Genomic DNA, 23,978 nt, shown 5'->3' with positions numbered 1-23,978 from the left:
TCCCTCAGGGTTCAATTCTCAGCCCCCTGCTGTTTAACATTTACGTTAGACCCCTGGCAGTTATGGTAGAGGATTCTGGGCTGTCGCTTTTTTCATACGCCGATGATACCCAGATCCTCTTTTCACTCTCAGCGGGCAAAACCTCAGAGCCTTCTGCACTCAGATCAGGCCTCAGCAGAGTTGTTGCCTGGATGAATGCCAATTTTTTAAAACTTAATGTCGATAAAAGGGAGGTCCTGGTCTTGGGCAAAGATAGAGGTCTCTGGGGCCCTCAACATTGGCCCTCCGAAATGGGTATGCTTCCACAACCCTCAACCCAGGTACGCAACCTTGGCTTTATCATCGACGATTCTCTATCCATGCGTCAACAAGTTACCAAGGTTGCCGCTACCTGCTTCACCATTTTGAAATGGTTGAGGAAGATTGTGCGGATGCTACCTGTTCATACCCAGCGTACTATATTCCAGGCCCTTGTTACATCTAGGCTGGACTACGGGAACATCCTCTACCTGGGAGTCAACAAAGAGAATGCGTAAGCTGCGGCGAGTGCAAAACTCTGCTGCCAGATTACTTTGCTGTGCGTCCAAAACTGCATCGACGTCTGGGCTGCTGGGGAACCTCCACTGGCTTCAAGTAGAGGAACGTGTCAAGTTTAAGGCCCTCACCTATATGATCCGTATCAAGCATGCTAAGTCTACCCGCTACCTGCAACATCTAGCCTGTCCTTATGTTCCCTCTCGCACTCTTCAGTCTTCCACTCAAGAGAAATTCCAAGTCCCTAAGGTCAGACTTTCTCGAATAGGAGGGCGCTCTTTTGCATACTTTGGTCCTGTTTTATGGAATGCTCTGCCTTTGCCCTCCGCATGCAATCTAATCTCCTTCTGTTCCGTAGATCTCTCAAGACTTGGCTTTTCAGCCAATAGGTCTCTCTATTCTCTCTGCTGTTACCTCATGGCGCCGGGAAAGCCTTTTTGGGTAGCTATTACGCTGACTTATAAATTTAAATAAATAAATAAAATATAACCAGTAAACTTTATCTATGCTTTAAATTGATTGGTCTAAGCACAAGAATACATTAGTTTCATTTAATACAGTTATTGATTGTATACAGGTGAAATCACAATACATCCCTGTAAGAGCAAAATACATCACAACTTAATATATAATAGAAATTGAGAGAGCAACATGCAATATCAGAATACAACATAGAATCATACAAACCAAAGAAACGTTTGCAGATTATCAGGCATAGGAAACTCAGGATGAGCGCAGGAATGCTAGAGCACAGCGTCCGTCAACCCTTTAGCCAAAAGGTTTTAGCCTGCTTAACTTCACCAGTTGGAAAAGTGTAGGTAAAATGATGGGAGAGTTCAGTTCAAGGAAAATCAGAGTTCAGTCCGACAGCATGTCAGGCCCATAGGAAGATTCAAAGATCGCCCGCGCCAGACCTTTTCTCACGGGGCAGTTATACTTCCAATCGTTCATAATTGCTTACCACAAAGGTAGCTTTTCGCAGTTTGCACAGTTTTCATTGGTCAGGGTCTGGGTCTACCCATGGGGTGATATCTTCCTTACCATAATGATCCAGAAATTGTACGTAATACCATTGTTCAGTGTTAATTATTTTGCTAAATGTTCAATTTCATTCCTCCTCTGAACTAGGAGGTTTCATTTGTAGCAATCATGTCCGTTCCCAAGCGCTCAAAGTCGTCACAGTTTCGTACTAGCATAGAGGGTGTTCTTTATTCGGAAATTAGAGAAAGAAACTTCAGCAAAAGTTCTCAATGCAGGTTGTAAAGTCATGTCCGCATATTCTAGCCTTACTCGGAAGAAAATTATGAAAAATGCATTTTAGTAGTCTACTAAAACACTATTAATTTCCAAAGATATCCATATTTAATTAAATTCAGATAATTCTATTTCTCTAGCGATTCTACTATTTCATTGGAATAATATGCAAACACCCTTTTATTTTCCATTTTCTATTAACTAAATGGCAAAACTTGTTTTTAAATGACATTTCTCTCAACAGTTGAAATTGCACATTTTCATGAGTGCGGCTACATGAGCAGAAACAATTTTATTTCTTAATCATCTTTGTTAAAAGCTACATCTTTACGTCACACATGACATTTATAGGCTTATTCACAGCACATTATTGATTGTGAATTTCATCGACATTATTAGTTTATCTTTCTCCTGAATAATTTTCATCTCACTCTGGTTTGCGACCTCACTGCATGCTTTTACGATGCAGGTTGAACTCTCTTGGTTTACGAGTCACACAGTTATGTTTCCTAAGTATGTGTTAGTGTCACACTATCAAATAAGCAGGAATTGATCGAGGCAAATCATGCTAAGATACTTGCACTCCATCTCTAATAAGATCTCACAATAGGCAAACTTGCAACTGCCTTTACTGCCTCTCTCAAATCCTCTCTATACTTTTCGATTAGGAGAGGGAAAAAATGTCAGGAACAGGACAAACAGAAGCAGGATCAGGGCTGGAGCAGAATGTCCAGCCTGGTGGCACTAGAGATTTGTTGCTGGCAAAAAAACTTCCAGATTCTGTGTGGCTACTACCTCTAACAACTTTGAACAGTCTTCTTCTTAAAATGAAATTGCACTCTGTTGTGTAAATTTAAATTGCAATTGCTCCTTGCCTTCAGCTTCCCATGGCTAACCGTTTCAACATGCTACTGGATGGTTTTCTCTGCGTAGGATAAATTAGTTAGCCAGACAGTGATCAAAGTAATTCAGTCTTGTTTAGATCTATGCAAAGGTACACCACCTTTTGTAGTTCATTAAATAGAAAATTATATTGTTTATCTTTGTATTAAAACTGTAAAATGTTTGATCAACGTGCAAAACATATTTTCTTAATAACATGTTTGCCCTGACATGTTTCGAGTCAGTTGTTCTTCCTCAGTCCCCAAATAAGGAGGAGCTGACATATGTCCACAATGGAGTTTTTGGATTTTTCCCAGAGAAACACTAAAAGAAAACACATAAACAAGTGACTAAATGATTACAGGCTCTTATGGGTGATTTTTATTTAATCCCTCCCGCCCCTTGTCTAAGGGCTGGGGAAGTGCTGAAACAATCCTTTGCCATCTCAAACTCCCTAGTGCAGAAGAGTACTTTGCTGTGCTATCAGGGCAGCTTTCTGTGGTTCTGATGTGTAACCCTAGTCCAATTAAGTTGCTTTTGGTTGATTGACGAAAGTGGAGATTCAAGATCCCACCTCCGGCCATCAGTAGGGGTATGTGCTCCATTCCTCTCACATTGCATGCTTTGTCTTACAGAAGGATGAGAGGAAAATACCAAATGCCTTTGCCTCCCAGGGAGACGGAATTGCTCTTTTCACCTTCACATTATTATTATTATTATTATTATATTTGTAACGTGCGACAGCTACCCACAAAGGGTTTCCAGGCGCGAATTTGTAAAGATACATGAAGTCAGATAATAAATGATGGAAAGGTTCTAGGTGTTAAATAGCCACGTTTTTAGGCTTTTGCGGAATCTACAATAGTTGTCTTCTATGCGTACTGAAACAGGCATTGAATTCCACAGCATGGGTCCTTGGTAGCGAAAAGACTTGCCTCTCATACGGGACAGCTTAATTTTAGGAACAGCAAACTTCCTTTTTGTGGAGGAGCGCAGGGAGCGAGATGGATGATAAGGGAGTACAAGTGACAAAAGATATTTGGGGGCTTTTGCAGCATTAATTTTATGCATAAAGCATAATTCCTTGAATCTAATTCGGTTTTCAACCTTCAACCAGTGAAGGTCCCGAAGATATTGAGTGGTGGGGGTGTACCTCGGGATGCTGCATATTAGCCTAGCAGCTGAATTTTGAACTATCTGAAGTTTGCAGATTGTTGCTTTATTTGAGCCTAGATACAGGACATTCCTGTAGTCTATCCGTGACGTGATCAAGGCGTTGACCACAGTCTTCTTTGTTTGCTCAGGGAGCATCCAGCATATCTTTTTCAACCATTTTAAAATGACGAAGCACGTGACTGCTGTTTTTTCAGCCTGTTTGTACATCTTGAGCGAGTCATCTATGATGACCCCTAAATTCCGTGCTTGAGGTACTGGAACCGGAAGCTTACCCATCTCAGTTGGCCAATGGTGCGGGCCCCACAGGTTTTTGTTTTTACCTAAAATGATAACTTCCGTTTTATCCCCATTAAGTTGGAGAAAATTGTCCTGCATCCAGTCCGCTATTTTCTTTAATCCGCTTTTAAGGGTGGACTGGGCGTCCATATTCTCAGATGTAAGAGCGAAAATTAGTTGGGAATCATCCGCGTATGAATACAGTACTAGACCCGCTTCTTCTACGACATTAGCCAAAGGGCTCATGTACAAATTAAATAGTAGAGGGCTTAAGATAGAACCTGTGGCGCACCATGTTCAAAAACATGAGAGTCGGAACATGCTGTTTGGGAGAAGACCTCAAATGTCCTTCCTGTTAGGAAGGAGGTGAGCCACTCCAATGCTGACCCACGAATACCAAGAGAGCGAAGTGTGGTGATTAGAACAGTGTGAGATACAGAATCAAAGGCAGCGCTTAGATCCAATAATACAAGGGCCACCGTCTCTCCTTCGTCCAAAGGGTCCCGGATATTTTCCGTGACTCCAAGTGGCGTGGTTTCCGTCGAGAAACCCACTCTGAAACTCTCGGGTGGTGACTGACACATTTTGTTAGATTGTGATTCACATGTTTTTCTAGAATCTTGGCAAAAATGGGTAACCGGGAGATGGGTCGAAAATTAGAGGGCTGGTTTGGATCTGTTCCTACCTTCTTCAGTAAAGGATGGATCATGGCGTGTTTCCACTCAGGGGGTACAGTGTTTTCTTGTAAGGAAGAATTAAGTAGATTTGTGACAATATCAAGTGAATGAGAGGTGAGCTTTTTAAGTAAGCAAGTTAAGGGATCTTTTGGTGACACCGATTTGATGGAACTGAGTAGTTTAATTAGAGTCTCCGTGTCCAGTAGAGGCCATCTATCTAAGGTGTTTTCCTGGTTTTGAGGCGCATCCACGTCAGATCTACCCATGTGAGCAGAAGGACTTGGAAGCGTGCTATCCGGAGGGACCTCACTATTCTTGCCTGCCACAATTCCTTGATGGATTTTGTCCACCTTCTGTATGAAAAAGGACGCTAAGGTTTCGCATTGCGCTTTATTTAGTTAGGGAGGCGTAGCTATGGTTTTAGACCCTGTGAGTTCTTTCACCAGCTTAAATAAAATTTTAGGAGCGATTTAGGGCCTCCGATTTAGTGGATCATACATAATCTGCTTGTGCTTTATTACAAAGTGTCCGATTTCTTTTTAACTTATTTATGTATTCTTTTTTAGCATCTAGGAAATAATTTTTCCTCCATCTGCGCTCTAGGGTTTTACAGTCGGATTTTTCCTTTTTTAGTGTCTCGTTAAACCAAGGGGCAGGCGATCGTGTACCCTTGCATTTCGCCCTGGTGAAAGGGAGGCAAGTATCTATTGCCGTCGGGAGCCAATTCTGAACTGCTGCTGATAATGACTGTACTGACTGTTTTGAACAGGGGCGATGGGAATCTAAAAAGATGTTCAGGGTTTCCAAATCCAAGTTTTTCCAATTTCTAATCTGCCTTGGATGATCCAAGGTGACACATAGCCGTCTCTGTGAAAAGGGGAAAAGATTCCCCTTAACCCTAACGCTTTGCCGAATGGTGAGCAGGGATATACCTTGTCCCGCTCACCTTACCCAAAGACCAGTGGGGTACTGCCTTGACCAGGGGTGGGGGTGAGCTGTTACCTACACCTGTGCTGTCATCACCAGCTGGGAACAACACAGGAGTAGGTGCCCGTTGACCTGCTTCTTCATGGCCTACTTACTAATGCATGTCCCAAAGGAGTAGGTCACACATTGCAAAGAGAATGTTGACACACTTAAGGACTGCTGGAGAGTTGGGGAAATAAAGATGGCAGGTGATACACAGAGGGACAGCATGGGTGGGAGCCATTCTCCATCCTACTGCAATTGGAAACCAACACCAAACTCCATCACCCACCATCATACTCCGACCCAAACATCTTACAACAACACCAAATATCATATTGCCACAAAACAAACATCTGAGGCAACACTGTCTTCTTCCACAATACCAACCATGAAATTTCCTCACCAACATCACATGCCAATTCACCCACCCACATATGCCAAAAACACACACCCATCTTCATATGTCAACAAAAAACAACATGCTAACGCAAACCCCCATCATAGGCCAATACAACCGCCATCAAAAATTATTACAAACCATAATACACCAACACACTTATCATACATCCATACAGCTAACCTCATAAGTTCACCCAACCAACCAAAATATGTCCACACATGTGGACATACGTCCACAAAGCCACTGTAATATAGTGACATCCAAAATCTCCAGGCTCCCAAAAGTGTATCCGAATACTATCATATGACAACAAACAAACCATCCTATTCCAACAAACCAGTTTTCATACACCCACACAGCTTGCATCATATGCCAACATATCGACCATCCTAAGTCCACCAAATCAATATTGTCAACAAACACACCCAGGATGATAAACCAATATAACCACTATCAGTTGTTCACACAACCCACAAAAGCAACACTAAAAAAAAACATGAAATTCACAAGTTAAGATGCTACCATAAGTTACTCTCACCACCCCACCTTACTAAGCCATCCTTAACTCGCTACCCCCTCATTCAGACTTCTTAGTATCATACAGCTTTTCAAAGAGTAAAAGTTAAACTTTGCATAATATGAAGTATACATAACTACATCATACAGCAGCATACCCACAATCATATGTCCACACATGAGACCTAATTTGTTGAGGAGCCAATTATCAATTACCAACATAGCCATCATCAGACATCTCTGCAATTAACTGCATACATCCATAGAACCACCATCGTACCCAACACACACACGATCACACGTCCTCACAATGAACACCATATCCCATTATTCTCCATCATACCTCCATACAACCAGCGTAAATCACACAGACACTCCCATCATGTGTCCACATAACCAATATCAAACGAAAACTCCCCTCTCCCCCTCATACACCAACAAAAAATCATCCTACATCCTTACACCCACCATCATATGTCCAAACACCAAGCTCCATAAGCTGACACACCAGCACATCCAAGCACTCAGCATGAAATTCCCACCCGGTCAACATCCTGTACACACAGTGGTGCCATCATATGCACATACATGTAAAATTATACATGGAAAAACCTACTGTAGTCTGCTCATATGACCACCATTAAACACCAACATCGCACCATCATATGCCAATGTGCAGACAGTAATGCACCCATATAGGCACCACTTACCAAAATTCTACATTGTAGCTCCAGTACCTCAGTGACCCTGTTATTCAGCCATTTACAGACTAATAAAAGTTATCAATTAGTCTTTCAAAATATCTAATTTCTAGCATTCTCAAGTAATAGTAGTGCGAATTAAGGTGGACTTAGTGTGGTGAGTTTGAGACAAGAAGGTAAAATATAAACTTATTATTTTCATAACTTTAGTTTTTATGGCTAACCTGCTATCCACTATCAGCCAGTACTCTTGCCACACGCCATGTTTTGCTGTTGGTACTAAGTCTGTTTTCCCCTTGCCATTAACATGGTATTGTATTGAACATGGTAGGTGGCGTAAGTTATGGCATGCTGTGTGTTTTTTTTAAACGATAGTTGAGTGAAGTTTTTTATTTTTTTATTTGAATTCGCTGGACCATAGTTAACCTTTTTACTTAGTTGTATGAGTCACTGTACTCAAACCGTTGTGGGCAGTCAACCCCCCAGACATGTGCATCAGGGTTGGCCTCAGGAACTTGCCGAAAGCGCAGGGAATGCATCCAACCTGCCTTTGTCCATGTGTAGCAGGGGTTAGTTAGCCACAGAGCTTGGCGATACACCAACCCTACCCTTGCTGTACAGAGAAGGGAGTTCTTTTTACTATACACACATGTTTTTGTAAAAATTGTGATTTTCATGAACATTTAGGTTTTCAGCTGGTAATAAAATAGCATCTGTATGATTGCGATTTTCACGAAAATGTAAATTTTATTGTGGTTCACTCATTTTGTTTTTAGTTGTTTTCTCCATTTCCCATACCTCTGATAGCCCCTGCAGCACTCTCCTGGGGTCCGACTTCTCTTATTGTGCAACCCATGTGCTGTGGATTTTTTTCCCCAAGTCTGAAATGCACACGTTGTTTAAAAAAAAAATACAAAAATCGAGCTGAAATAAAACAAATGTATTGACTAAGACTTTTCAACCAGGAACAGCTTTGTCTGAGCAATTATTTTGATTTAATGACACCCATGCTGATGCCCTTCTGGCTACATGGTCTAAGCCATGCTCATGCACACCAGTCATTGGACTTGTGACTCAGAGACATAGACTGGTCTCTGGTGACCCTGACTTTCTAACTAAGCACCTTACACTGGAGAGGTTAATTGTTCAAAACTCATCTTCATGCTTTCAGAAAGTGAATGCTTTATTTGGCTAGTCTAGCGCTCAGATATAGCAATGCTTCTTGCTTTCTGAGGATGTACAGCCACAAGCTACGGGACATGGCCAGCTGTATCTTGCCAATTGTCCCAGAGGACCTCTGGGTGTCAGTAACCCAAGTGATACAGGTTGGTCAGAGTGAAAGCCAGTATGTATTCTGAGCTGGTCTGGACACTACAGAACTTCATTGTAAGAACTATTGGCACCAGCGTCGTGCTGAGGAAGCACCCCTGGATGCATTTGTCTGGGTTTGCAGGAGATGTGCTAGCGTCTTCAATGGCATACCTTTTGACAGCTCTAGGTTGTCTTGAGAAGGATTATTTGGTGCTAGAGTGATTCAAGGATAGTTGCACTATAGTACCAACCTTGGGGCTGTTGACTCCAGATAAGCCTTTTTCCAACCAATACATGAAACTCAGAGTCTACCCTAAAGGGCTTGTGCATAGACAGTGTCAGCGCCCCCCTCCCGCCTCCCATCCCCCCCCCCAGCATGTACTGCAGCAACCAACTCAGCCCTTGCAGACCGATGGTGTGGCTCCAACAGAAACCATTCCATGAAGTAGGGTCAGCCGTCTTTTTAGACTTTTCCCCCTTGCTGCAACGGCTACAAAGACACTTAAGCTTGTTTTTGCAGCAGATGCCGGAGTTCGGTTCCTTAACAGTTTGTCTGCCAAAGGTAGGCTCAGTGCCGTCAGCCATATACCCCCTCCAGACAATGACTGCCCTCTTGACATCTTTGGATTTTATCATCGAGCCAAAGGCCCACGTGCGTCCCACACAAGGCTTCCATGCATTGGGGGGCCCTTATGGACATGCTGCAGTCTGTTCAGGACATTCAGGGGTATGATCTGTTCTTCCTGTATCAGTCTCTCCTGAGGATGACTCAAAGGCTTCTTGGTCTTGTGCTTCATGCATCCTTCTAATCCTGAATGCCAGGTGGCATATGAAAACTCCTGTAGTGGAGCCTCAGATTCCTGTAGGCCTATTATCATTGCTCACTCTCTGACTCCATCCAGATCAAACCTGAGATGGTGCAGAATATGTTTGGTAGAAAACAAACCTCAACACCTGCATCAAATCACTCACCATTTTCCACGTAGAGGCAATGCCAATGACAAACGCCATTGTTAACGGGTTGTGGTGACCATTTGGCTGAAGTTGAGTTCAGAAGTCTCTGTACTCCAGCGGAGAGAAAGCTCTATATTAGTATTTTGGAGAGTCAGATTTGTCTTGCCATAAAAGCCTACCTGCTGTCCTCTGAAAAAAAATCTGTTGCAGGTTGTCACAGACAATGCAACCACCATGTGGTACTGCAACAACCAGGGTGGCGTGGTATCCTGGAGACTGTCAGGAGGCGTGCCTCCTTTGCAGATGGCTGGACCAACAGAGCATCTTCCTGATTGTCAACTACCTCTGAATGGCAGAGTGGAAGAACTGAGCAGGAATTGTCAGGTGGATCACAAATTGTGTCTTCTACCTGATGTGGTGTAGGGCATCTTCAAGTAGCAGGAATTGCCCATGCTAGATCTATCCAGCAGCTGTCTAGAATATGCACTATCCGCAATTATGCTCACTTGAATTTCCTCAAAGACATTTGTTAGAAAACCCATTGATGTTAGATTGGACAGAAGCACTCCTGTCTGCATTTTCAACACTAACCTCGCGTTTTAATAAGATTAAGACCGACTTAGCCAAAATACTACTTCTTGGCATGGACTGGGAAAGAGACTGTGGTACCCAGAGCTGCTGAGCATTTGCTCTTTGTTACCCCAGTATTGGAACTTTCATAGATTCCCATGCTTTGTATCATTCCCCGTCGTTGGAATGGGAGTCTCGGTAACAAAAATACCATAGCTGTAGGTACAAAAGACAATGGAAAAAGGCCTAGGCCTCATTTCCTTTTGTAGCATATCACCCTCTTTGTGTAAAAGAGACCAAACTTTGGCCTCAGCCAATCAGAAGTGCCTCACCACTTAGAACCTTCCTGAAGGAACCTCAGATTTTCTACTGCACGTTGTGCTGGGTAGTCTCCTTTGAGCTCTGCTCAACTTCTACTCTTCAAAAGGATTACTTCAGGATTTTCTAAAGGATTTTCTTCAGAATCTTCCAGATTCTCTTCAGGATTGTTACTACCTTCCAGGATGTCGGAAATTGAGAAGAAAAAAGCCCTTTTCAAGCCTTGTTCCTCCTGTGGCAAGAAAAGGCTTTTTGTGGAGGATAGGCATAAGGACTGCATTTATTGCCTCTATCCTGACCACCAGGCTGCTGACTGTCAGATCTGTCGCACTTTTTCCGCCAAAACCCTCCGGGACCGTGAGGGTAGGCTCCTGACATGGCTGCAAAAGCTTAAATCAAGGAAGGACACTGTCTCTAGTGACAGTGAGGATGCTGGATCGATGTCTTCTACAAGAAGGTCAGTGAAAAGGGGTAGGGGTTCCCCTTCTACTTCTGTGGGAAGATCTTCAAAGGCCTCAAAAAAGACCCCCAGTGAGTCTGAGAGCCCAGGTCCCAGCAAATCTCCTCACGGAAGTGTAAAGGAGAGGGATGGACCTTCTACGCCTTCTACAGGTGAGAAGACTGCTACAGCCTTCAAAACACCTTCATGCCAGTCTTCTGAGAGGACTTCTAAGTCCTCGACGACAAAGACGTCGACAGCGGGAGGTCCGTCGACGAGGACATCGAAGACTCCGTCGACAGGAGGTTCGTCGACGTCGCTACCGTCGACAGCGGAGTCCTCGCCGTCGACGGAGAAACTGAAGGCGCCAACGACGAAGGTACCAGCTTTAAGTATGGGCGAATTTTGCGAATCTGGCGTTCGCGAATTTGCGAACTCGCAATCCGCAAAGTCCATGAATTCTCGCGAATTTGCAGATTTTTTTTTGTGTTCGCAAGGATTTCTGCCAGTTCGCAAGGATTTCTGCCAGTTCGCGAGGGTTTTGTACCAGTTCGCAATTGCGAACTTACATGTCGGCTCGCAACGGTCACGATTATGTTGTTTCTACGTCTGGTTCATCATCACAGGTTCCCAGAACCCTCTGTTTCACCCCTGCCACCCTCTGTTTTACCCATGCCATCCTCTGGTGCATCAATGCCACCCTCTGGTTCATCATCACTGTAGATTATGGGGGGGAAAAGCAAGCACACCTGCCTGCTTCAACTGAGAAGAAATAATTTGGGGTTGGTTTATTAATGTGTCACTGTTTTAAAATTCCAGTCTGGCACCTGCTTCCTTATCTGTAATTTGCTTTCTGTTGCAGTGCAATTTTTTTTTCCAGGACCTTTGTGGCCTACTTGTAGCTATTCTATGAGCCTGCTGTGAGGGTCAGAGCAGGGTCATATAATTGTTGCAACTAGCAACTGAACTCTGGAGGGGCCCTTGTCAGGAAGCACTACAGGGAATGGTTACTAATGATGAGTTTGAACTTTTGAACCTGCTGAATGCTTTTTTTGTGTTCGCAAGGATTTCTGCCAGTTCGCGAGGGTTTTGTGTAAGTTCGCAATTGCGAACTTACACCGCACGCAGCAAAAAATCCGCTGCGTGCGAATTTGCGGATTTTGCGGGAAATTCGCAGATCTCGCGGATTGCGTATTTACCGAAAATCCGCGAGCGTAACGGATTTTCCGCCCATGCTTAACCAGCTTCAAGGGTGTCGACGAAGGAGTCGTCGACGACGAAAGCCCCGTCGACGTCGAAAGCCCCGTCGACGACGAAGGCCCTGTCGACGTCGAAGGCCCTGTCGACGTCGAAGGACCCGTCGACGTCGAAGGACCCGTCGACGTTGAAGGACCCGTCGACGTCGAAGGACCCGTCGACGACGAAGGACCCGTCGACGACGAAGGACCCGTCGACGACGAAGGCCCCGTCGACGTCGAAAGCCCCGTCGACGACGAAAGCCCCGTCGACGACGATGACTACAGTGACTATGACAACGGCTGGCGTGTCGACAGTTTCATCGTCGACGACGTCCACGACACCTATCTCGACGGCGTACATACAACCGTCAACTACGGAACCGACGATATTGTCCACAGAAAAGCGGATTACCATTTCTGTGACGCGGATCACGCCTGAGATGACTTCTCCAAGGACGGTGTCTCCTCTGTTACCTACCATGCTTCTTCAAGAGGGAGAATCAGAGGAGGATGAACAAGATGCATATAGCTATGCCAATAGTCCTTCCCAGCTATTTGTCAAATGCCAGGACACTTACTCAGAGGGCGAATACGGCCACGAGGAACGTGGTTATAGTCAGCAGCAGCAGCTGCAACCTGAACAGGAAATGGTGTCAGTGCCAACGTCTTTCCTGCAAGATCTACATAAGATGCTACAGGACTATAAATCTAAGGCCAGTAGACCTCTGCCAAATACGTCAACGCCTGCTACGCCTTCAAGAACTCCGGCTTCATTGGTGCCATCTACTTTAACGGCTCCAACTTCTCCACAGCCTCAAGCGTCCTTACAACAGGATTCCTCTGGATTGCCAGGAACTCATAATGTTGATGAATCCTCGGATGAGGACCAACAGTCGGATCATGTCTCTAATCCCGACACGGAATATGATGAATATGTTATTGACAATCCCGCATCGCCAAATCTGGACCCGGCGGACTCCCCGCCAGCGGATATTGGGGGCTTCCATCAGCTGATAGAGAGAGCTGCAGCAAGATTTAAATTGGCAATGCCTAAGGTTACCACAGATTGTTTCTTATATGATTTTAAGGAACCCTTTCGGAAGACTGCCAGGTCCATTCCTATCGTGGATCACCTATGGAAAGAGGGCATAAAGGCAATGACACACCCGGCAACGGTGGTCCCGGTGTTACAGCGTCTCGATAAAAAGTACAAGGCGGCCGATGATGCCCCTGCGGCCTTGACAGGTCATCCAAGACCAGACTCTGTGATTTCGCAGGCAGCGCAGAGAAAATCGCGCAACCCTTCGGCACCACTGACAACTCCTCCGGACAAGGAAGGGCGGAGGTTGGATAACGTGGGAAAAAGATTCCCATCGATGGCAAGTTTGCTGGTGCGAGCGGCTAATGCCTTAGCAATCCTGGGTAGGTACGACCGCCAACTCTGGTGCGATGTCGCCCCGTACCTTGACCAGCTGCCTCCTGAATCTACGTCTGAGGCAAAGAAGATTTTACAAGAGGGAGAGGCGACGTCGATGGAAATCATCGATTGTGCAATGGATATTGCAACTACTGCATTCCGCTCACTGGCTGGAGCGGCAGTACTCCGTCGCCAAGGGTGGCTTAAAGCTACCTGGTTCCGGCCCGAGGTCCAGAATAAAGTATTGGATCTCCCTTTTGATGGGGAAGCGTTGTTCGGCAAACTCATTGACGACACCCTGCAAGATATAAAAAAGGACACAGAGACCGCTAGGTCTTTAGGAACACTTCAGTACAGAAAGTCTCCTTTCAAGGGATCCAGAGGCAGGGGTGGTACTTACAGAGGATCCTTCCAACAACAACGCTATTCCAACACAGGATCCGGTTCCCAGCAACACCGTCAGCCTTACCAGCAGCGGCAGGGCCAGTCTTCCAACTACTCCAGGCCTTACGGTAAAGGGAAGCAGGGGGCACGAGGACGAGATTCGTCCAAGCGCCAATAGCAGCCTCCTGGCTCTTCCTACTGGACCATCCTTCAGGAAGTCATCAGTTGGAGGCAGGGTCAACAAATACCTTCACAACTGGTCCAAGATAACATCGGACCGTCGGGTGCTCAACATCATTCGGAAAGGGCATACCTTAGAGTTCACTCAAGTTCCGCCACCCAAGCCCCCGGCAGCCACTCCTTCAAAACACCAGCGTCTCCTTCGGCTCGAAGTTCAACAGATGCTCCGGAAAGGGGCGATAGAGCCAGTTCCATCAAACCAAAGAGGTCAAGGATTTTATTCCAGGTTCTTCCTGGTAAAGAAGACGCTCGACAAGTGGCTCCCCATTTTAGACCTCAGGGGGCTAAATACCTATTTCATTTCTCTGTCCTTCCGGATGGTGTCCCTCCAGGACATCTAGAAGCTGAATAGCCCGGGGGATTACATGGCCACACTTGATCTCGAGGATGCCTATTTCCACGTTCCGATTCACCCAGCGCACAGAAGGTTTCTGCGATTCACAGTAGCCAAGAGCCATTACCAATTCAGGGTTTTACCCTTTGGACTCCGCTCAGCCCCAAGAATATTCACAAAGGTGCTGGCGCCAGTAGCAGCTTTCCTGCGAAGGCACAAGTTTCAGGTCTTCCCCTATCTGGATGACTGGTTACTGAAAGCTCCGTCCAGAGAAGCAGCGCTGCAGGCGGTTCAAGCATGTACCAATTTGTTTCAGAACCTGGGACTCACTCTGAACAACGAGAAATCTTGCCAGGTCCCATCCAGAAGGGCTCGTTTTCTGGGAGCCATCTTGGATTCGAAGCTATCACGAGCTTTTCCTACTCCGGAAAGGAGGCAGAAATTACAAACCATGGCCCAAGACTTACAAACAAGAAAGTCTCTTTCGGTACGCCGCTACAAGTCTCTGCTGGGAGTGATATCATTGTGTATCCCACTAATTCCCCATTGCAGACTGAAGATGCGTCCCTTGCAGGAGCAACTGGACAATCAGTGGAAGCAAGTCCACGGTTCATTCGACGACAAGGTGACAATCACTCCAGAGATGAAGGAAGCGGCCTTATGGTGGACAGATCAAAACAACTTGTCCCAAGGTCTATCCTTCGCAAACGACCCGTCTCCACAAGTGATAACGACGGACGCGTCATTGGAGGGTTGGGGAGCAGTGATGCAGGACCTACATGTCAGCGGTCATTGGTCTTCCCAGGAAAAACGCCTCCACATCAACCTGTTGGAACTCAGGGCGATACGACTGGCTCTGCAAGCGTTTCTTCCTCGCCTGGAAGGTTCACAAGTGCTTATCAGGATGGACAACACCACGGCCATGCACTATGTGAACAAGGAAGGAGGGACCAGATCGCGCCCATTGTCGCTAGAGGCTCAGCAGGTCTGGAAATGGGCGATCCAGCACAAGATGTCACTGACAGCAGAATACTTGCCAGGCGTCCTGAACGAAAACGCCGACAGACTGAGCAGGTCATCCTCGGTCAGCCACGAATGGGAGTTGAATCAGGAAGTCTTGGAACAAGTCTTCAGCCGGTGGGGAAGGCCGGACATCGACCTTTTTGCCACTCCGACCAACAAGAAATGCCGGTCTTACGCAAGCAGGCTTCCCCATCAAGATTCACTGGGAAATGCCCTTTTGATAGCCTGGTCGAAGACATTTGTCTACGCTTTTCCTCCCATTCCTCTGATACCACGACTAATCAAGAAACTCAAGGTGGAACCGTGCAGGATGATCCTGATAGCCCCGGCTTGGCCGAGGCAGTTCTGGTTCACGGAGCTCCATCTGTTGTCGATAGCTCCCCCCTTGCCTCTAAGGATTCTACCGGATCTTCTCACGATGTCCGAAGGACAGATTTTGCATCCAGACCCTCAGTCGTTACACCTGACTGCATGGCTCCTGAACAGCGAGAATTTATGAACCTGCCATTGTCAAGGGAGGTTAGGGAAGTTCTGTCCCAAGCAAGGGCTCCTTCAACTAACAAAACTTACCGCCTTAAGTGGAAAAGATTCTGTTGTTGGTGTCGAAAGCAGAACATTGATCCATTCAATTCCAAGCCTCATCAGATCCTACCTTACCTGCTGTCTTTGGCCAAATCTGGTCTAGCCCATTCATCAATTAAGGTCCATTTGGCTGCTTTGTCACGATTCAGAAGGACAGACTCTGGGCCTTCATTATGGTCTTCCAGAATAATCAAGCAATTTCTTAAGGGCCTGTTCAGGGTCTATCCACCGGTGAGACCGCCTCCTCCAACATGGCATTTGAATCTGGTCCTTTCTCAATTTATGAAGGGTCCATTTGAACCAGTCCATCGTTCTGACATCAAATATCTCTCGTGGAAGTTGGCTCTTCTTCTTGCTCTCACGTCGGCTCGGCGTGTAGGAGAATTACAGGCTTTGACCATCCAAGAACCTTTCCTTCAATTCAAAAGGAACACTGTCATCATGAGGACTAACCCTAGGTTCATGCCAAAGGTTCCCTCGGATTTCCACTTGAATGAACCGGTCATTCTAAAAACATTCTTCCCTCAGCCTTCCACGCCAGCGGAAAAAGCGTTGCATTCATTGGATGTGCAGCGATGCTTAAAATTTTATTTGCAACGTACTAAAGATTTTCGAAAATCTTCTCAACTGTTTGTGGCCTTCGGGGGGGGCGAATAAAGGCCTTCCACTATCCAAACAGGGTGTTTCAAGGTGGATCACAAGCGCTATATTACATTGTCACAAGGCTGCTGGTAAACCTCTGACTGGAAAGATACGAGCGCATTCCACAAGATCTGTGGCTTCTTCAACAGCCCTTTTCGCGGGGGTGCAAATTAAGGATATCTGCAGAGCTGCTACCTGGAGCAGCGTCCACACCTTTACCAAGCATTACTGCTTGGAATCTCTGCAACAGGATGATGCAGCAGTAGGACAGGCTGTCCTGAGGAACCTCTTCCACTAATGGTGAGCTTTCCTTTCTTCCCACCTTCCATTTTTTTCACATTTTGTATCTAATGTCATGTTGTCTACTGCTATTATTTACAATGCAAAATGTGATTATCTTGCCAACTGCTTACTACTCTGATACAAAGCATGGGAATCTATGAAAGTTCCAATACTGGGGTAAGAAAACAAGTTACTTACCTGTAACTTTAGTTCCCCAGTATTGGTAACTTTCATAGATTCCCATGCGCCCACCCACCTCCCCGGGGAAAGCTCAGCCTACAACAGATATGGCGTCTAAGTACACAACGGCTACGAAAATCTGAGGCTCTGAGGTTCCTTCAGGAAGGTTCTAAGTGGGGAGGCACTTCTGATTGGCTGAGGCCAAAGTTTAGTCTCTTTTACACAAAGAGGGTGATATGCTACAAAAGGAAATGAGGCCTAGGCCTTTTTCCATTGTCTTTTGTACCTACAGCTATGGTATTTTTGTTACCGAGACTCCCATTCCGACGGCGGGGAATGATACAAAGCATGGGAATCTATGAAAGTTACCAATACTGGGGAACTAAAGTTACAGGTAAGTAACTTGTTTTCATCAAGCTTCCACTTCGGGAGGACCTCCTGTCTCAGCAATAGGGCAGTCTCCTGTAACCACATTTTCACATCCTACACCTCCATGCGCGGAGCTTGAGCAATAGCCGCTACATGAATTTAACTTGCCAACCGAGGTGGTGGATATATTTTTCGCTGGTAGAAGTCCTTCCAAGATGTTGATCTACTCTGGGTGCTGGGACACGTGTTGCCTTCTGTGGTCCCTGAAGCACTGACCCTGTAGAAGTTAACCTTTCTGATGATCTTTTTTGTTCTTTTGTTAGCCGAGCAAGGTCTGGCGGTGGGCATGGTAACATGTTATTTTTTGATTCGATCTTTCTGTGTTTACCTAACCAAATATCTTTAAGGCACTGTTTGTGATGCGTTTTCTAAAAGGTTTGACTCACGTTTCCCTCCCAAATCATTTGTTATACCCGATGGGATCTGAGCTTGGTGTTGATGTTTCTGGTGTTCACAGCCTTTGTACCTGTGCACAGTTGTTCTTTAAGGCTCTTAACACTAAGCACTATCTCTGTTATTGCCATTACATCAGCTCCTCTGTGAGTGAACTGTAGGTGCTTTAATTCATCTTCCCTTCCACCTTCTTTCTGGAAAAACTAGTACTGAAGATTTGGGTAACCTTTCTTCTGAAGGCTGTGTATCTCTTCTACTTTGGCAAGTTGTTTACTCTGCCTGTGTTTTTTGTTGTTGTGGCTCATCCTTCAAAGTAGGAGTACAGGCTTCATTGTCTTGACTCTAAGAAGTCTGTAGGTTTTTACATGGACCAAATAAAAGACCATTGCGTGGATGATCAGCTCTTTGTGGGTTTCTAGGGTGCATAGAAAGAGAAGGTGATGCGGAAGATGACTGTGTTGAGGTGTATAGTCCTCTGTATTGACATCTGCTATGCACTGGCTCGAATGCCTCTCCTTAAAGTTGTGCAAGGTCATTCCACCAGGGACAAGGCCGCTGCAGTGGCTTTGACAAGAGGGGTACCTGTTCTAGAGACCTGCCCGACTGTGTCACAGGCATTGGTATATATGTTCATGAAACACTACTGTCTTGACAATGAAGTCAGGCAGGCAGTGGTTGCTCCTCCACAAAGGTGAAGGAACGTCGCTCCACTGCTTTTTAGCAGTGTAAAAAAGGAAAAAGAAAATAACACAAGGTTATTAACATTTTATTTCTCCTCAATGAAGCGGTTTTGTGGAGCTGAGCGGGGATGCTCTGCTCACAGAGCAGGGAGTGGAGAGGTGAGCCCTTTGTAAGTGTGCATGACTTTTTGGCAGGACATCTTGGGTCGGCCAAAGAGTAATGCACATTTTGCATGTTCTCCACCCAGCTAGCCTCGGTGCAGAACATGCCAGGCTCCCTGGCCCTGTCTGAGCTCCGAAACAACGGCGCTCAGACCATTCCCAACGCTGCTTTGAAGCGTTGTGATATGCTCTGGGGAGCCTAGGTACTTCCTGCTTGGTTCCAGCCGGAAGAGATGCAGAGAGACGACCGAGGAGGGGCTCAGAGAAAAGGTACATGATTTTTTTTCTCTTTTTTTTCTCCAACACCCCTGATCTGTGCCAGACGTCTTTTTACATAAACTTAACATTATAAGTTTGCACAAGCTTTCACTGCGGAGACTCCTCCATGGTACTGGAGTGATCTGTTATTTTGTTGTGTGGAACATGTAGTGCTGTTAGGGCCCAGAAGCAGCGCTCTAGTCCTTGGTATGTAGTGTTGTAGCACTTAGGCCAGGTGCTCAGCCTCCCTCTCCCACTTCAATTTGTCCACTCTCCCCCCAAGTCTCTCTGTTCTCTCCAAGTTTCTCTGCTGTTGTCCCTGGACTCACCGGTCCACATTTCTCTGCCCTATCCTAGGATGCCCCCTCTCTCCAATTGTCTCCCCTCATCCATTCAGCCTCCCCAGTGTGTCCTCTTTCTCCCAGTCTTTCTGCTCTCCTTGCCTGCTACTCTACTGTCCCCATTGGCTCTCACCTACACGGTCTCCTCATCCTCCCAGTCTCTCTTCTCCCTTTTCACTCCCAGTTTATCTGTTCTAAATACCCACCCCAGCCTTTTCCCTCTTGATTTTCTTAACTCTCACTGTCTATCCGGCCTCACACCAATCTCTTTACTATTTCCTTACTCTCTCATGTCTCTCTGCTTTTGCAAGTATCCTGTCCACTTGCACACATGCCATGTCAGTTGGGTGCTCTCAACTCTCCCTCTTATTTGCCTCTCTCCACTTACTCACCAGCCTGTCCCGTTCCCCTGATTACCCACACTCTGCCTCGAGTCCTTCACTATCCCTCCCAGTATTTCACTCTCACTATGCCACAAATGGTCTATTCTGCCTTCTTTCAGCATCTACCTCATACGGTCACAATTTCTCCTCCACCAGCCTCGATTGCACTGCTCTGCAGGTAGAAAGCTTTGAAATCGCAGAAGAGCCATCCTGCTGCTGTGACGTGGGTACCGTTCTAATAAATGTATCCCAGTTGAATAGCAGGCCTCACTTACTTCAGTTGGGTTATTTACGCCGGCCAGACTCTGCTGCAGTATCTATCCTCCAGGTGGGAAATCTGCAGTTGTAAGTATGCATCAGAACAACAAGTTAAGTACTTTCGATATCACTCATTCTGAAAGATTCTCTTTCTAACCGCAGATTCTTCATGGCTCTCCCACTCCCAGTTCTGTTGAGTGGCCTCTTTACCATGTAAAAAGGTCTCTAGTTAGGAATCAGGAATTATTGTCCTTATTAATGTCAATTGAAATCCAAAAAACTCCACTATTTTGTCAGCACAAAAATCAACTTTTCTATTTGGGTTTTCCTTCAGAAAACAGTTTGCGAACTGAAGAGTAAAGCATCCAGTTTATGCGTGTCATAGAACCAGGCATAGCATGAGTTTTATCAAGGCCGTCGTGGCTAAGAGTGTGAGGCAATACAAATACTTCAGAATGGAATGTACCCAATAATGTTGTAATTATGTGTTTGTTTATGGGCTATGCCTTTTTCCTCTTAAAAGGTTGGGCGCAGTTAAATTAATTGGGATTGTTAAATTGTTTCAGTCTTTTGAGAGTATTATATCGCTCCAATTTGGTTTAAAAATACTTTTGTCTGTTAACTTTGTGCCAAATGGTTAACTGATAGTTGTTTGAAACTTCTGGTATATCAATGAAAACCCTTTGGGTCTCTATTTCATTTCCTAGGTTTATTGGGAAAACGGTGCTCAGATTGTCACTCCTCATGATAAAGAAATCTTAAAATGTGTTGAAGAAAGTGCCGAGCCGTGGAATCATTCCTGGAATGATAATCTTGCAGATACAAGTTTGTTTACAAAAGATCCTCTTGAAGAAATATGTACATTATATATGGAAGATCTGAAAACCATATGTTTTTACAGGTATTTATGTTTTAGAATCGGCTAATCTGGTCACATCAAATTTACTTATTGTTATGTATGTTTCTCTGGATAGCTGTAGTTTGTATTCAAACACTAACTTGTCGGTCTAGCCAGCGAGCATCCACATTTGCCTGATAGATAGATTGACTTTGTACTTACTGTGAAAATATAATCTAAATGTTATTTTGCATATAAAATGCTTCATGTTACTATGGTTCATTATGTGGAGTGCCTCAGGGCTCATTGTTGAGCCCTACATTGCTCAATATCAATATGAGGCCTCTTGCGGATATTGTTTTACCCTATGCAATCAATATAGTCACATAGGCTGATAATATTCAGTTGATTTTCTCACCAAATCACAACCAGAATGCCATACCATCCTCCCTTGATTCATGCCTGGGAAAAGTGGCAACATGGATGGAATACTCCTCTCTCAAGCTCAATGGAGACAAAACTGAGCAATAACCTTGCCCCAGAGCCGGGACTGGCATGGCCCAACTGGACCCTCCTTCAGTCCGGTTGCTCCCCCACGCTCCAGCTGTCCTGCACGCTGGTATCGTTGGTCTCCTGCTTTTCTGTTTCCTAGCGCTGCATTGATTCATTTGCTTATTCAACTGATAGCGCTGCAAGGACGCTTTATAGCGCTGCATTGTCTCATTTGCTTATTTCACTGATAGCGCTGCAAGGTCGCTTTATAGCGCTGCATTGCCTCATTTGCTTATTTCACTGATAGCGCTGCAAGGACGCTTTATAGCGCTGCATTGCCTCATTTGCTTATTTCACTGATAGCGCTTCAAGGACGCCTTATAGCGCTGCGTTGTCGAATTTATTTTTACAATTGCGCTGCACTGTCGCTTTATTTATTAAAATAGCAGCCAACGTCGCTGTGGCAGTAACTCTGATTTTGGCGACTTTACACCTGGTTTGTGCGTGTAAGGCTCTCTCCCTACAACACGCTGTGCATTTGCTGCCCCTGGCTGTGCCTGCCTTTGACCCTCCATTTTGTGTTGTTGTTTTCTCCTGGTCCGCCCCTCCTCCCGCCACCGCCTCCCAGCTGCTGCCCCTCCCACCCACGATTAGTATCCTTCCTCGCTCCCGAGTCCTCTGTGACCGCCTGGACCCTCCTTCAGTCCGGTTGCTCCCCCACGCTCCAGATGTCCTGCACGCTGGTATCGTTGGTCTCCTGCTTTTCTGTTTCCTAGCGCTGCATTGATTCATTTGCTTATTCAACTGATAGCGCTGCAAGGACGCTTTATAGCGCTGCATTGTCTCATTTGCTTATTTCACTGATAGCGCTGCAAGGTTGCTTTATAGCGCTGCATTGCCTCATTTGCTTATTTCACTGATAGCGCTGCAAGGACGCCTTATAGCGCTGCATTGCCTCATTTGCTTATTTCACTGATAGCGCTGCAAGGACGCCTTATAGCGCTGCGTTGTCGAATTTATTTTTACAATTGCGCTGCACTGTCGCTTTATTTATTAAAATAGCAGCGCAACGTCGCTGTGGCAGTAACTCTGATTTTGGCGACTTTACACCTGGTTTGTGCGTGTAAGGCTCTCTCCCTACAACACGCTGTGCATTTGCTGCCCCTGGCTGTGCCTGCCTTTGACCCTCCATTTTGTGTTGTTGTTTTCCCCTGGTCCGCCCCTCCTCCCGCCACCGCCTCCCAGCTGCTGCCCCTCCCACGCTCCGCCCCCTCCACCATCCATTTATGACCAATGACCTAACGCGCAGCGCCCACGCGCAGCAACCGCGCCCCATTCGCGCCGAAGGTGCGCCAAAGATAAGCCCGTCTACGCCCGTCCGCGCCTGGACCGAGCCCAGCGCCAGAGCCCCTGGTCCTCGTAATGTCCACCCCTCCCGCATTTCTTACGATGCCACCACCCTCCTAGCCCTCAACTCTGGCCGTTCCCCCAACTGCGTCCAAGCCACTCCTGGACACACCCATGGTCCCTTTTCATGCAACTCCTGCAAGTTCGACGGCACCAAGAACAACTCCTCATCTACGATCACACAACAGATATCCGACCCCAACCATCTAAAATGCATCCTGCTCAACACCCGATCGGTCCACAGGCACGCCATGGACCTCTGGAATCTACTAGACACCATCTCTCCGGACGTCGCCTTCCTAACAGAAACATGGATGAATGCCTCTTCAGCCCCAGACATCACCATTGCCATCCCGGAAGGCTATAAGATCATTTGCAAGGACCGTACCGGCCGCACAGGAGGAGGTATCGCTATCGTCCACAAGAAATCCATCCGCATCTCAACCAGCTCGGACGTCAACCTCGCCAACTCTGAACACCTTCACTTCCAGATCCACACCGACCCCAAAACCACACTCCGAGGCACCCTCCTTTACAGGCCACCAGGACCCCGCGCACAGTTTAGTGAAGACATCACGGACTTCATCACTCCACACGCGCTCCCCTCCGAGGATTACATCCTTTTGGGAGACCTCAACTTTCACCTTGAAAAGAACAACGACCGCAACACCACCACCCTTTTGGACAACCTCGCCAACCTCGGACTTAAACAACTTGTTCACCACCTCCACCCACATCGCAGGTCACACACTCGACCCTATCTTCACCTCCAGCAAACATGTCTCCTTCAGCCACACCACAGCTCTCCTTTGGACTGACCACAGCTGCGTTCACTTCACCTACAACAAGCCCACCTCCAACAACCACCCCCAACCCACTCTGCAAAGAAACTGAAACAAAATTACCATCGACCAAATCTCCTCATCGCTTCTTCAAAACCCCCCAGCCCACTCCTCAAACCCAGACCAAGCAGCCACTAACCTCACCCAATGGTTATCCAACACTGCCGACATCTTAGCACCACTGAAAAAACGACAA

At 46.1% G+C, this 23,978-nt stretch overlaps 1 protein-coding gene across 1 annotated transcript in view; it reads left to right on the top strand.

Moving 5' to 3' along the window:
* Positions 1-23,978, top strand: part of PGM2L1 (phosphoglucomutase 2 like 1) — a 680,235-nt gene that overhangs the window by 291,685 nt on the left and 364,572 nt on the right. The window contains exon 6 of the mRNA XM_086933811.1: positions 20,911-21,104. Within this exon, the coding sequence (XP_086789937.1) occupies positions 20,911-21,104 (194 nt within the window). The remainder of the gene's footprint in view (positions 1-20,910; positions 21,105-23,978) is intronic.

This window comes from Lissotriton vulgaris, chromosome 8 (genome assembly GCF_964263255.1).
Source record: "Lissotriton vulgaris chromosome 8, aLisVul1.2, whole genome shotgun sequence".
Classification (NCBI taxonomy): Eukaryota; Metazoa; Chordata; class Amphibia; order Caudata; family Salamandridae; genus Lissotriton; species Lissotriton vulgaris.
The sequence above is the reverse complement of the archived record's forward strand: the minus strand, read 5'-3'. Positions and strand labels throughout refer to the sequence as shown.